This window comes from Podarcis vaucheri (assembly GCF_965113315.1).
Source record: "Podarcis vaucheri genome assembly, chromosome: 1".
NCBI classification, from domain to species: Eukaryota; Metazoa; Chordata; class Lepidosauria; order Squamata; family Lacertidae; genus Podarcis; species Podarcis vaucheri.
Window position 1 is genome coordinate 137004559 of NC_138759.1, and position 15227 is coordinate 137019785.

General features: G+C 41.7%; 1 protein-coding gene across 1 annotated transcript in view; it reads left to right on the forward strand.

Annotated features, from left to right (window-relative positions):
* Positions 1-15227, forward strand: part of ABCA12 (ATP binding cassette subfamily A member 12) — a 138821-nt gene that overhangs the window by 107406 nt on the left and 16188 nt on the right. Inside the window, exons 38-44 of the mRNA XM_082219734.1 lie at positions 3916-4043; positions 4921-5008; positions 6834-6939; positions 9955-10009; positions 10353-10530; positions 13260-13375; positions 14030-14189. Of these exons, the coding sequence (XP_082075860.1) occupies positions 3916-4043; positions 4921-5008; positions 6834-6939; positions 9955-10009; positions 10353-10530; positions 13260-13375; positions 14030-14189 (831 nt within the window). The remainder of the gene's footprint in view (positions 1-3915; positions 4044-4920; positions 5009-6833; positions 6940-9954; positions 10010-10352; positions 10531-13259; positions 13376-14029; positions 14190-15227) is intronic.

Sequence of the window (15227 nt, forward strand, 5' to 3'; positions counted from 1 at the left end):
CCCCAAATACGTAGGTATTTCAGATTAGGGCGTTTTTTAAACAACTTCTCATAGGGGGTGACATCTAAACCAGAATGATAACTGCAATTTCTAACATAACAAAAGGCATTGAGTGCTTCAGCCCAAAACGCTTTGGGCAGATTAGCATCGTGCAGATAAGTTTTAACCCCTGCCTGCAGGTCACGCTGCACAACTTCAACAAGCCCATTTTGCCAGGGACTTCGGGGGCAAGATAACTCATGAGTAGTCCCCTGCGCTTCCAGGAATTTCTCAAAATCCTCAGAAACAAATTCCCCGCCCCGGTCAGAAAACAGGTTCTTAATTGGTTTGTTAAAGTGCGTTTTTACCCAGTTGCAAAAAACCTTGTACTTCTCAAATGCTTGGGACTTCTCAGCTATTGCATAAGTCCAACAATATCTACTATACTGGTCTATCAGGGTAAGCCAGTACTTAGAACCTCCTAATGATGGTGGGAGTGGCCCAACTAAATCACAATGTACACGCTCAAATGGCTCAGTTACTTTCCTATCTGAGCACCTACCCTTGCGTGCAACCTTAATCTTATTCTTGCAACAGGACAGACATTGCATAAAGAATTTGCATGGTTTTAAGTTGAGGCCATTGACAATATTCTGTGTCTTAATTACATCAGCAAAATTCAGGTGTCCCAGAATTCTGTGTGCCATGTGGACACACCCAGAATGTGGTCTTACATTCCTCAACCCCTGGCTTGACTGTGCTGCTCTGCAACTTATAGGCGATTGGGAGTAGGTGCGAAAATACAGTCTATATAAACCATCAGATTCCCGGGCATACAATAGACGTTTGTTCCCCTCGAAAAACTCACACATTGACTTTAAGAAACGCACAGTTATGCCTTGACGAGCAAAACACCTTACTGATAATAAATTGTCCATTGACGGGCAGTAAATGCAGTTCGCTATTGTAATGTTTAAAGAGTCAAGTTTAACAGTACCCCTGCCAAGCGACTGCAAGACTTGTGAATTGGCTAAATGTACATTACCAATTTCCTCTTCGAAAGAAATAAACAAGCTTCGATCATTGCAAACGTGCTGCGATGCTCCTGAGTCCACAGTAAAAGAATTCCACTTGGCACCTTTAATTCTTTTATAATCTGTAGTCCGAGCGTGAAAAGCTCGCGGCTCGTTTCTGTCTCTACTATACGATGCTGGCTGCTGGGCTGACGACCGTGACTGACGAACAGAAACAGGCTTGGGAGTACTTTGCTTTCTTTTGGATCTGCAGTCCCTTGCAAAATGTCCTTGCTTATTGCAGAACCAACAACGCTTGGCAGCTTTAAATGCAGTTGTATCACCACAGGTTTGCATATGGCGTTCCTCATTCTTTCTGGAAACAGGAGTGCTTATGGCACAAGCCTCCCTTCTATCCAACTCGCCCATTAATCTTGCCGTTACCCCTTCCACAGTTAATTGTGCTGGTGGAACAGCAGATATCTGGCTAGCTATACCATCAAAGTCCTCGTTAAGGGAACAAAGGATGATAAAAACATACTGAATATCAGGTACCTCCATGTCCCTTCGAATTAATTTGCCGCGTATTGCCTCCAGACGTCTCAAGTGTGCTGCCAAATCACCACCAGGCTGCAACTTCGTCTGGTACAACTGCTTGAAAAACGTCAATGCAGACGCTGACTCTTTTCTAACATGCACTGCTGCAAGACTGTCCCACATTTCTTTGGCAGTTTTCTTATTTCTTATATAGGCTACTTGCTGGTCGCTGACTGCCAAATTAATTACCGCCCTGGCTTTTGCATCTCCTTTCAACCAAGCATTAGTTACAGGGTTAGGAGGGTCATCAGTTACATAGGTCCATACTTCTCTAGAGGTCAAAAGCGCCTCCACCCGAAAAGACCATAAACTATAGTTCTCATCTGTCAGCTGTGGGAAGACCAGAGCCTTCTCAGCTTCAGGAACCCGGTCAACCATTCTGGAACTCTTCCAGACCCACAAAAACTACGCTAACAGGAGAAGGAGTTTCCAAACCTTTCTCAGAGTCCAAAAATATGCAGTCATCCACTCAGCAGCTGGGCCCATAACCAAAGATGTTGGCTTTTTGCAGTATAGTGACGCTGCAGAGAGCTTGCTGGGGAGATCATGCATTAAAAAGAAAGGACTCAAAAAGTACTTAAAGGTTTTAATAAGAAAAACAAAAACTCCATTTACACTAAATACATCAACAAACCAACATGACCCAACCACCAACCCATCCCCCAGGGTAATGGGAGAGCTAGGTGCTGCTCCTTATATACTCTACCCAAATGCTGACACGCCTTAATCAAATACAACTCAGCAGCACCTGCTATGTTTCACAGCTGTAAAGCTGGGTCTCGTTATCTTGCTCTGGCCCTTGCTCCGGCCCCTTAAAGACATACACATGGAGTGGAACAATGATGAACCTTTACATTTAAAGAAACCATTCAACATTTGCCACCACTTCCCACCCATAGCAGCTGCCTAACTCTGCTTAATGGAACCATGACAGGGAATGAAAAATGCAAACTTCCCTGCCTCTCACTCACCCCACCCCACTGTTGGGAAGCTTCTCAGGCATTCCCTTGGCGGCCACATACATAACAAAAATGTGGACATTCATTGCATTTACATAGTTAATGCCACTTCCAGTCTGGCCTGCACTGTGCATGTGTGCCTTTGTATGTGTGTCACTGAGTGAAAGGAAGAGTGTAAAGAATAAATGAATTATGTGCTCCAACTAGACCGTACTTCCTGTGATTGAGAGGGTGCCAATAAACCAAGAATATTGTCTTGTGTTGTCCTTAAGCCTGGGCTTAACAGGGGCTGTAGCAATGCCATGGTGTGCATATAGTCTAAGTTTAAGGGCCTTAAATTCAGTATGTTATGTTAATGGCTTTTGCTACCATTGACTTCTGGGTTTGGGAGCAGGGGGCACTGTTAAACGGTGGTTCTGCTCCTCCCTCCTGGGCCGTGTCCAGAAAGTAGTGTTGGGGAATGAGTGTTTGGACCCCTGGACTCTCACTTGTGGGGTGCCTCAGGGCTCCATCCTCTCCCCCATGCTTTTCAATATCTACATGAAGCCTCTGGTAGAGATCATCAGGGGATTTGTATGCAAGTATGCTGATGATACCCAGCTCTACCTCTCTTTTAAATCGGAACCATTGAAGGCAGTGAATGTCCTGTGTGAGTGCCTGGAGGCGGTTGGAGGATGGATGGCAGCTAACAGATTGAGGTTGAATCCTGACAAGACAGAAGTAGTGTTTTGGGGGGCAGGAGGCGGGCAGGTGTGGAGGACTCCCTGGTCCTGAATGGGGTAACTGTGCCCCTGAAGGACCAGATGCGCAGCCTGGGAGTCATTCTGGACTCACAGCTGTCCATGGAGGCACAGGTCAATTCTGTGTCCAGGGCAGCTGCTTACCAGCTCCATCTGGTATGCAGGATGAGACCCTCCCTGCCCACCGACTGTGTCACCAGAGTGGTGCATGCTCTGGTTATCTCCCGCTTTGACTACTGCAATGCGCTCTACATGGGGCTACCTTTGAAGGTGACTCAGAAACTACAACTAATCCAGGATGCACAGGCAGACTGGTGACTGGGAGTGGCCACCAAAACCATATAACATTGGTCCTAAAGGATCTTCACTGGCTCTCAGTATGCTTCTGAGCACAATTCATAGTGTTGGTGCTGGCCCAGTGTACTTGAAGCAGCTGAAAAGAATATGCCTAGCTGAAAAAATGGGTTTTTGTACACATTTTATGTATCCATATTTAAATTTAGTTAACATTAAAACAAACCTATTTTAAGCTAAATTTTATGAATGACAAGTGATATAGGAACAGTATAGTGAGTTGTACTATATGATTTTTAGCTAAAAGAGTTAAAATTTCTGGTTGCTTCCTAGAAATGTCCAAAAGTTGACTTTTCTCCACCTCACAAGAGGACTTTCTTCTCCCGGACTATTTACAACCTTACTGGCCATGATGTTGAGACATACCTTCTAGTGACTGCCAAAGACTTTGTGCAGAAGAGGTACATTGCTTATTCTATTAACCCCTCTTTATTTCTTATGCATTTTATTCTTTCAGTAAACACTTTTTATTATGCAGTCTCCAGTTGTCAGATCATTGGAGTTAACAAGTGTGCTGTGTATTTAATTTTGATTAATTTTGAGGCATTTCCATAGTTCTCCCAGTGGATAGGGGAGGTGTGGGCAAAGTGTTTTTGACTACAACTTCCATCAACCCCGGCCAAAGTAACCAATGTCAAGAGATTATGACGATGACAGCTGAAGTCACCAACATTTGGGAAATTGCTGTGTGGCGTTTCTCTCTATGGTGCCCTGTTCACCTGATTCTACATCCCTGAGCAAATCCAGGTCACATTTCTTCAAGTTCTGGCAAGCCAGAATGTATGAATGACGTAATGCCACACATGGGTGAGGGGAATCAGGCTTGCTCTAGAATATTTTAGGAATCTCAACATTCCTATTTTGAAAAGGAGAAAATTGTACAACTACATTTTTTAAAAAACAGGAAAATGCATAAATAATGTTTATCTTATTCATTAATTTATTATAACATTTGCAGATACTGGGTTTTGTAAATGTAGAATTGTAAATATTGTGACTCTGCTTTCACTGTAAGAGATGGTTAAAATCCTGCAAATCTAAAAATAAAAGGAAATCACTAACACCCATTTGAAATTGTTATTCTTCATTAAGATTTTAATGTGTTGGCTTGGCATTGCCTTAATGTAAGTACTTATGCAACCATTGCTGTACATGGTATGACTGGGCTGCTGAGCCTCAGAGTTTCACCCACCTTTAAGGAATGAGGCAATCCTGTCTAGCATGTAATTTATGACTGTTCTGGGTACTTCCCGAGGCATATTTATTTCCCCCCTCTAGGTATGGTGGTTGGAGTTTTGGACTGCCTTTGACTAATGACCTGAAGTTTGATATAACTCCAGTGCCTGCTAACAGGACAATAACTAAGGTAAACTGCAGTTGTGGAATGAAATATGGAACGAAAATCTAGAAAAGCAGTTTATTGCATTCAGTTTAAAATAGGTACATAAAAACTAACCTGGTTAAAACTGGCTAAAATAATTACATGACAAAATTGGAACATTGGGCTATATTCAACTAAGTGATGCTCAGAGTCAATTCTTTGAAATTATTGAACATAACAAAGTTAGGTCCATTAGTTTCAATAAGTCTACTCTGAGTAAAGTTCAGTGGTCTGCCACCACCCAAATAACAGGGATTACAGTGTTTATGACAGATTATTATTAGGTTCAGCAGGGATTTCATCTGTTACATATTTGAGGTGTTTAATTAAAATGTCTTACCTGTGCCCTCTCAACCATAATGTGTGCACACAACAAATATTATTTATTATATTTGTTAATTAATAAAATAGAAAATATTTATTATATATAAGATCTTTTCTTTTCTGGATGGCTTACAAATACATAGGGGTGCTGGTGCCATGGGACTGGCTGCGGTGGAAGTATGTGTCACTGTTGCATAGGACTCGTTCACCCACTCATTCACTTGTTCTGGTGGAACAGTCTCTTGTATCAGTCATTTTTTCTTGTGTCAATAACATTTTTATTGTAACAAATAAAAATCATTGTGTAGAGGGATACATAGCTGCAGCCTGTAGCAAAAGAAACATAGGAGGGGCGAAGCCTGTCAAGATACATGAAATAGTTCCATAAAAAAGACATTTCATGTTTATTGTCTTTTTGTGCTCTTGAATGAATCTTTGAAGGAGCCTCCCCAGACCCCCATCTTAGAGCAGTCCTGGGTTACGCCTTTTCCTGACTGATTCTAGATCATTTGACATCTTCAGGACTTGAGACCTGGGTTTCCTAGGCAGGAATCTGAAAAGTCTGAGAACACTGCCCAGTGGGCTTAGAGCTATGTCTGCCCCTTGTTAGCACCGTATATTGAAGGAGGGAATGTGACTGGAATAAGTATCAGGACTCTGCTAAATTGGGGGCCTTTTTCAGTCTAATCCCATGAATGTTACTCAGTCAGAACTGAGTCGCACTGACGTCAGTGGCATTCATTCCTAAGAAAGTGTTGTAAAATTACAGGCCCAGGCACATTTATAGCTCATTTTCTCTCCTCCAAGGAACTCAAAGCACCAATATTAGTTTTATTTTTACAGCAAGCCTAAGAGAAAGTTTAGGCTGAGAATGAGTGCCTTGCTCAAGACCCCCTAGTGGGCCTCCTAGCTGAGTGGGGTGCTCTGCTGTTGTTCCATTACTGGAGGGACTAGGAAAATATCTAGGCTGCTTTCTGTACTACCCTGTTAAAAAAATTACCCGCAGTTCAGAACATCACTCAAGGTCAATCTTTGAGGCGCTTCTGAGTAGCGACTGTGAGGATGATACAGGGAAGTGCAGAAAGGCAGTTCATGGAAGAGATTAGAGTTCATGAATTGAATTCAGGGGTTCAGCCTGTGAGTGAAATGCCATAAATCCCTCAACAACAACAAAAGACACACACCTGAGTCGCTGGTTTGGTGGCATCCTGGCACTGATATACATACCTGTCAACGTTTCCCTTTTTTAAAGGGGAATTCCCTTATTCCGAATAGGATTCCTCACAAGAAAAGGGAAAAGTTGACAGCTATGCTGATATACGTGTTACTGGAAACTACCATTCACAAGTGCACCTTGTTTGGGTGGCATTGGGCACGGAGAAGAAGACACACACGGGCCACATGCATAGTGGGTGAAGAACCATTTCTTATTAAAATTAAAAAATGACTCTTCCCTGTTGCTCTTGCCTCTCAAATTTAAATATAGGTCTGGTATAATCCTGAAGGTTATCACAGCCTCCCAGCCTACCTTAACAGCCTGAATAACTTCATTCTCCGTGCTAACTTGCCAAAAGAAAACTCCTCCGGATATGGTAGGTGCTCTTCAGGCTTCGGCAGCATCCTTTGCCTCTTCAGGTCTTTTCTGCCTATTGCCTAATGAATTGTGACATTGTAAAGCATAACACTTTTATTCATGCCCATTAAGAATGATTGGCGTAAAACAGCAAAATGGCTTGTCCAATTTTTAGGCTTCTCAGGGCATCAATTACACTTTCCTTTATGTTCTTAATATGTGCTGCTGGAGACAAAACTAATTAGTAAACATTGTCTTAAGACTCACATCCCATGATCAAGCAGGAATTATTTTCAGTCTTTTCATTTAAGCTCATTCAAGCACTTGGAACTGGTAAGTATGCTGTGAACTTGTAACTTTAGATAGGTCAGTCTTATTGAAACCTAGTTGGAGACAGAATTGATGGTATTTTCTCCATGGCACCTTTCAAACAGCCAAAGTCGTTTGTTGCTTTGACAAATAAATGACAGCTTAAGAACCGTTGAAATGGCCAGATAAAAGTTGACTGTCATTTTAGCAATTTGAAATAGGTGGCAATCCTGCTTTTGAGGTTTGACTTAGGCTTCATGTATTTAAAAAAACCACATAAAAAGAGCTTTCTACACTGACACTAAGCAAATCATAATGGCTTTCGACTTATGTATATTGTGCTTCTTTGCCTTCCAAGCCTAAAAAATATGTATTGAAATGGAAATTTTGACTTCTAGCCTAAGCTGCAGTAAAGGGAAAATGACTTTATAGTGAAGGAGCATTAACAGCTTAGTCAAACTGTATCTTCTTTATTTTTGATTGCAGGTGGGGGGGGGGATTGCTTTCTAGTTGTTAGTAGATCTTGTTATGAACTAGAAATTGCTTTCATTCCTTGATTGAGGCATGAAACACTGTACTGAAGCGGAAATTTTGGGGTTGGTGGGTTTTTGCTTTTTGCAATGAACTGCAAGAAATATCCTGCTATTCCATATTGGCAACCTATTTTAAAAAGCCTACCCCAACTGCAGAAAACAAAACAGGTCTGTCCCCCCCAAAAGAACAAATGTCAGCCAGGACCCCAATAAGAATGGATGACACATAAGCACTCGGCACTGCAGTGATTTCGAAATATGTTAAGAGATCAACCCCCTTGCCCCCCCCCCGCCTGCAGGCCTCATTTCAGCTCTTGTATAAATGTAAAGGAAAGAAATCTACATTTTTTAAAAGTTTTTTTTTTTTTTGGCAATACTTAGAATTTGAAAATGCTATTATTACATTTATACCTCACCTTCCTTTCAAGAAGTTTAGGGCTATGTAAAACGTTCTCTTCCCCAGTCCAATTCTTTCCTCACAGCTATTCTTAGAAGTACTTGACTGTTTGAAGGTCACCCAAGGAACTTCATACCTAAGTGGGGATTTCATTTAAGTCTCCCCATTCTTTTTTGTGGAACTCTTAATTACTGCACCACACTTCCCATTTAAAGGTTTTTGTTTTTTTAAAAAATGTAATTACGTAAAACAATACAATTAGCCCATATAATCATAAGATTGTAGAGTGGGAAGAGACCCTAGTCCAACCCCCTGGAATGCAGGAATCTCAGCTAAAGCATCCAGGACAGACGGCCATCCAGCCTCTGCTTAAAAACCTCCCAGGAAGGAGAGATCACTACCTGTTGTAGGAGTCTGTTCCACTGTCAAATAGCTCTTTCTGACAGAAAGTTTTTCCTGATGTTTAGTTGGAATCTCCAAACTCATGCAAAGTCTAAGAGTTAAAGGTGGCAGTCTCTCCCCTTATCATGCTTCATCACTTTGGATATTTTTTTATTTTATGGATTTTTGCAAAATGCAGCTGATGGTTTTCTTCCAATCTGGTACCTTTCATCTGGTCAGTTCAATTCTGACAAGTAGTAAAGGATCATCTTCTTTTTCTGAGTGGAGTCAGATCATACATAATGATGGCACCTTCACCTGGTGCAAAAACAGCTGGATCACCCATTCCACCTATTCTGAACATGGCCCCATCCTTTTGACACCTGTCATAATTACATGTTTTCCCTAGCTCATTCTAGACCACACCTGGCTGGCTCCTGTAATATTCTCTGGCTCCTGCACCTATCCCCATCTTGCGCCATTCATTGTCTCCAAAGGCTTCACTATTCCAGTCCACTGAGTTCTAGCTCCAAGTGCCCTCACCGTCCTAACTTCTATTCCTAACCACCACATTGATCCCTTTAGATCTAAGAATGGAATGCTTTAAAAAGAGACACAGCTAAGGTTGTTCTTGTGGCTTTCTCTCCAAGAACAGAATTGTGAGCACCAATCTTCAGATGCCTCAAGTAAACCTTGGTTATTATCCTTGTATCCTGCTTTTCATTTGGAAAGAGTGATTTATATGCGACTTCCAGGGGACTTCCATCTAATCACTAATAAAAGCTGCAGCTCCCCTGAATAAAACAGCACATGACATTGGAAACCCATTGCTAAAATTGGTTCTGTGGTGCCTCCAAATTCTTGTAAATTCAGGTGGAAGTGCAGGATGGGTGAGTAGGGAAGGGGAACTGAATCCTGCACTCAGTCAGCTCCTTTTACTCTGTAGCTGATGCATCCTTGCTGCATTCCCACCCACCCCTGGCCACAGCAGGGCTCCAAAACCAGAAGCTGTTCCTGCCATGAAAGAAAGTGCTGCAGTGTGCAGTAGTGTCAGGGTGAAAAGCATGGCTGGAAGGAGATTTCAGTTCCCTCCTCCTGCCCACTTGAGCTTTACTTTCAATTGCATCTCCTGCTTTATAGAGGTTTGGTAGGACTTAAGATAGGTCTGTCCTCATAACACCTGGTTTGACCCTTGACTTCACTGGTGATATAGGATTGCCAGATCGTTCCTTGGATAAATGATGGTAACAAATACTATTAAAAATACCTAATGGTCATACCTAATGGCTTGCCCATGATGAAATACCATGGCATTCAGAACGTAAATAGACTGCTGTTAACCTTCCTGCTCCTCAGCTAGCACTTGTGTTCAATGATCAGTTAAAGAAAACCCTAATTATTGTTCTTTGTGTAGGCATCTCAGTCGTTGCTCATCCTTATCCTGGTGGAGAGAGTCAAGAACAAGCTATGTAAGAAGTTGATTTTATTATTTATTTTTATGGAATTTAAATTGTAAGTCCCCCCTTGAGGGTTGGGGGAGGGTGGGCTGCTGAGCGGCACCAGCCAACTGGACCCAGCCACCCTTTTAATTCCCCACAGTGCCCCAGAGGGGTGATAGGTTAGAGGCAATGTGGGGAATTAAAGGGGTGGCTGGTTAAAGCTCTGGCACCAGAGCCCAGAAAGCCCAGCCAGGATGACAGAAAGAAGAGGTGTTTGTGAAAAGACACCTTACCAGGACACCTATCAAATCTAGAGCTGGATCTGTCTGCATGCTTATTTTGAACGTACTTTTGTTTACCTTCCCCCACTCAGGCTTAGTAGTTTACTGGATATCATAGTCTCCATGTCTGTCCTGATTGGCTACTCCATCACGACAGCCAGCTTTGTGCTTTACGTAGTCAAGGAGCATCAAACCAAGGCAAAACAGCTGCAGCATATCTCAGGCATGGGTGTGACAAGCTACTGGGTGACTAACTTCATTTATGACCTTGTAAGTATCTTACCTGTTACATATCAGTTTGCAAAATGGTGTATGATGAAGAACAGCGTGGAGATTGCAGCATTGAGATTTACCTTGAACTCTGACACAGAACACCTGAAAGGAGCTATTAAGTACGTATTAAGCTCCTTTCAGGTGTTCTGTGTCAGAGTTAAATCAACACCTGGGGCTGGAGGAGGGAGAGAAGACCAAAGATGAGCCCGCTGGTTGTATCCCATTCACCCTTAACTTTTGCAGCGAGCCATCTGCTATACTTGTACAGGTTCCCCGTGTGGTTAGAACCTGGACTTTCCAGGTTTCTAAATCACACAGGTAGCCTCCCTAAGTAGAACAGGCTCTCTGCTACAAAATTTACCCCTTCAACTTGTGCAAGAACGGGAATGAGAGGTGGGCTCAGTGTTCTTGTCCTTTCTCTCCTGTGCGTGTGGAACAGTTGAATAGCTGCAATGATCATGGTGATTCTGACCCACATAGGAGCAAACTAACTTTGTGCGAGGACATTTAAACATATTTAGAACTAGAGCTATTACAGTACGTATATGCTAAGAACATGGACAACCCCTTTTTCCCCCTGGCTGTAGCATATGCATAAAGCTCAGCACATTTATAAAAAGATCAGTGCGCTATTAAGGTCAAGACTTCATTTTATTTTTAACTTGTAGGCATAAAAATTGCTTTAGGTTAAATTGCAAAGAGGCAAAGGCAAAAAGCCAGGTCTAAAAGTCATCCAGTGGTATGTATTTTGTTACAAACTATGAGTAATGGCTGTTCATGTAAGACTGTTTCCTGTGACCTTCTAAACTCTGTCAAATCTAGGCAGAAAATTTGCTCAAAAATACTCTGAACCATATTTTTCCAAGAAACATTTTATTCTTATTCTTATTAAATTATTTTGAAACAAATATGTAGGAAGCTTTCCCTCTTTTCTGGGCTTGGTTACTTTTTTCAGAGTTGTTCAACCTCAAAACATAAAAAATTGTATTAAAAATTAGAAACATTTCATGGATTCACAAAACGGCATTGCATTAGCTTCTCAGGGGGGAAAAGAATATTTTGGATTGCAGCAGAATGAAAATATAACTGGAATAGAATCAATTGGATTGACTTCTGAGTAGATATTTGTTGTATTATGATGTAGAATGTTATAAAAGTTACAAAAGTAAGAGGTTGAATTATTACAATTAACTGGAGGGATAGTTACCCCAGAGCATAATACAACTTGGTTCAGGAAAATGATAGAAAGGGGTCCAAGATAACAAAACAAGTAGACTAGCTTGCTGAATTATTCAATTCCTCTTCCCATTAATTAGGATGTGTCAAATCGTTATCTAGTCGCAGTTATTTTTTGACAACCTCTATCTCTATACATCTCAGTGGCATGCTGAAAACCTCACTACTGTACACTGGTTCCTCAGTCAGGCTGAGGCTTCATACACACTCAACATTCAAAGTACATGACTCACCCCCCCAAAAAAAAATCTTAGGAACTTTAATTTGTCAAAGGTGTTGAAAATTGCAGCTCCTTGAGGGGTAAACTACAGTTCCCAGGATTCTTGGGGGGAAGAAGTATAAATGTGCTTTAAACAGAAGCTACTTCTGATATTGTGTGCTAGTGTTCAAGGGCTGCATGACCACCCAGAAATTCGTAGTCTCTCAGCCTGCAGGGACAAAGGTGCCTTCACTACTGCAATGGGAGAGGAGAAGGGGGGGGTATGAGAGCATTTATGTGGGCTACACTCTTGTTCTCTCTTTTCAACACTTAGCCACCTCTTGCCAAATTATTCATTAGATCTGGGTTGTTTTCTCCAGTGGTTGTCCAAATTCACCTCCAACTGGCCTGTGCACCTGCAAGAATCATGCAAGCCACTCAAAGTTGGTTAGATCTGAAGAACTTGCCAAACATACTCTTCTGGCTCCAACCTTCATGTAATAGGCCTGCCTCTATCATGCTCCATATGCTTGCCGTGAAATGGCGTATTTATAAATCATCCAGTCGAAAACGTCACAGTGATCTAACTGAAATCAATATTCACCAGACTGAAACTAATGCAGTGATACTCTGCAACCTGATACTTCTCGGTGAATTCCTACTGGCAAACAATTCTCATTTCAAATTAAGGGGAGAGACTGGGAAGTCTTGAAGCTGCTGCTAATTAGAATTAGGGTTGGACTCAAGTGATTACACCCTCCCCCATCAAGAAACTATCAGCAATATTAAAAAACAACAACACCTTGTGGTCATCCGGTGAGCTTCCTGCTTAGTGAGGATTTGAACCCTCCTCCCTGGTCCTAGTGGAAAGATGCACAGGGTGTGTAGTTCTTGCAGAGAGTTGAAAACAATTTGAAAGAGAGAGTTGCTCTTCATGATGTATTTTGCTTAGCCCACTTTTGTTCTTGTTCTCAGAGTTTGCAGAAACGACAGGTAACAATGCCTCTCTCAAACTATTTTCAGATCTCTTAAAGACTACTGTATGTTTCTAGCAAAAGACTTCTCATGCTGCCATAAAAAATAATAATGAAAATTTCTTTTATTGAAATAAAAAAAACCTCACCAGAAACACAACCTTAGCCCTATGTGGAGTGGTGATTTCAATCCATGTCAGTGACTCTGATCAAACAAAGGGGAGGGAAGAAAAGATGTGATTATATGTATCTGTCCTAAGGATGCTTCATATTTTTCATGCAACAGAAGCTAATTCAGTTCCATGTGTAATTTTCAGGTTTACTTTCTGATACCTGTTACACTCTCGGTGGGAGTAATTTCAGCTTTTCGGATACCAGCTTTCTTCAATGACAGCAACCTGTTGGCTGTATTCCTACTTCTTCTCCTTTTTGGGTAAGGATTTGGTTTAGTTTAACCTAACCTGAATTTAACACCCCATCCTGGCTCCAATTGTGATCAGAACTCTCTAGCTCCTGCCGCCTCACCCGTTCTGCTAATGGCAGCCTTGCCGTCAGCTGAACTGCACCCGCTGGATACAATCAGAGTAAGAAAGGAGGTTTACAACATTGCACCATTATAACTTTTCACTTGGTGCTTTAAGAAAACCCAAACCTATTTAAGAACCCCTTTTTTATTTTGGGATATTACGATTCTGTGTTGCCTTGCTGGCTCATTTGGATATAAAGTCAGGCATAACTAAACAAAGTACAAACTATGAATGGTCAGGCTAACCTCAGTTAGCAGCTTGATTAATTTAGTAATCACTCAAACCAAGCTCATCCCAGAAACAACATGATCCTTTCCTCATCTTTTTGCTCTTGATAGATATTTCAAGGAAGCCGATGACCAACACCAGCTTTGCAGTTCTTTTTGACTTTGCCCAAAAAAAGATGAATGGTACATCCTTGTTGTTTTCTTTACCAGAGACAATAATCAGCTCACAGGCTGACTGGATGAGTAGTGTCAGTCAATAAAGGACATACTTTGCTGCTTTTGTTGGTCTCTTGCTTTATTGTATTTTTTATTCTTGTTGTTGATGCTCTGCAGATATGCAACATTTCCATGGATGTACTTGCTGGCTGGAATGTTCAAGGAAACAGGAATGGCCTTTATAGTTTATGTCTGCATCAACTTGTTCTTTGGCATCAATACGATCATGACTCATTCAATTATGTTTCTACTTTCCCAAGAAAAGGCCACTGATCAGGTATGAGCCTTGCAAACACACCTTTAACTCTCATGTACAGAAGTTGTGCAAAATTCATTCTATTTCATGGGGGGGACAGACAACAATGCTCTTACTTCAAGGAAGTTTTGACTTGATAGTACCACATAGTTTGGAGGCTGGTTAAATAAAGATGTAATATAATTGCTTAAATTGAGTACTTTAAATCAGCCTGTACCTAAAACTTCTAAATACAATCAGTCAACCTCTTGATATTGCCTTCTGTTTATGTAAGGATGGCTTTCTCTTTCAGATTACAATGAATACCATCCATAAAAATATCTAAGGGCAATAAATCTGTACTGTGGGTATATATCTCAGTGATGGGGTTTCCTTCATGTAGGCTTCTCCACTCTGGAGGTCTCAAGTATCAAACTGCATCACCATTCTCAAGTCTCATTAGTGCAGCACAATGGACGGTGCCTGGGACCTTTAGAACAAAGGAAGAGATTTCAAGGAAACAGAATGAATTCATACCTTCCCTCCAAAAACGAACCTCCTTGGCCAAACTGGTTGCAGTGGGACCATCCCTGCATAAACCAGGAGGGGGGGTGTCAAAGAGGAGCAGAGCTTCTCTTCCTCTGCCTGGGAATCTCATGATATATAGCTTCAGGCACTTTTTTCTGCACCCTGAGTTTCCTTCCCTCACTGGATGTGGGCAGGGTAAGATGTGGGGTATCCGGCTGTTGTTGTTCCGTGTATTTCTTACCTGCCCTTCACTGGGTGGACTTTTTTATATGAATCCTTTGGTTGCTGCAAAAAAAGTCTTGGCCCATATTTGGGAATTGCCTTCAATACCAACAGCTGCAGCAAGGATAGTCACAGTGTGTGAAATTGTACACGTGGACAAATTGACATCAGTATGCTTCAGATGGTTTTCTGGGACTGTGTACTCAGGTGCACAAACAGCGAGGTTTTTTTAGCTGTTCATATAAATGGGTGGCATCCAATGGAATCGGGCCCATTGCATCCACTGGCACAATGCAGGCTAGCACCTGGTGCTTTTATTCTTAAAGACGC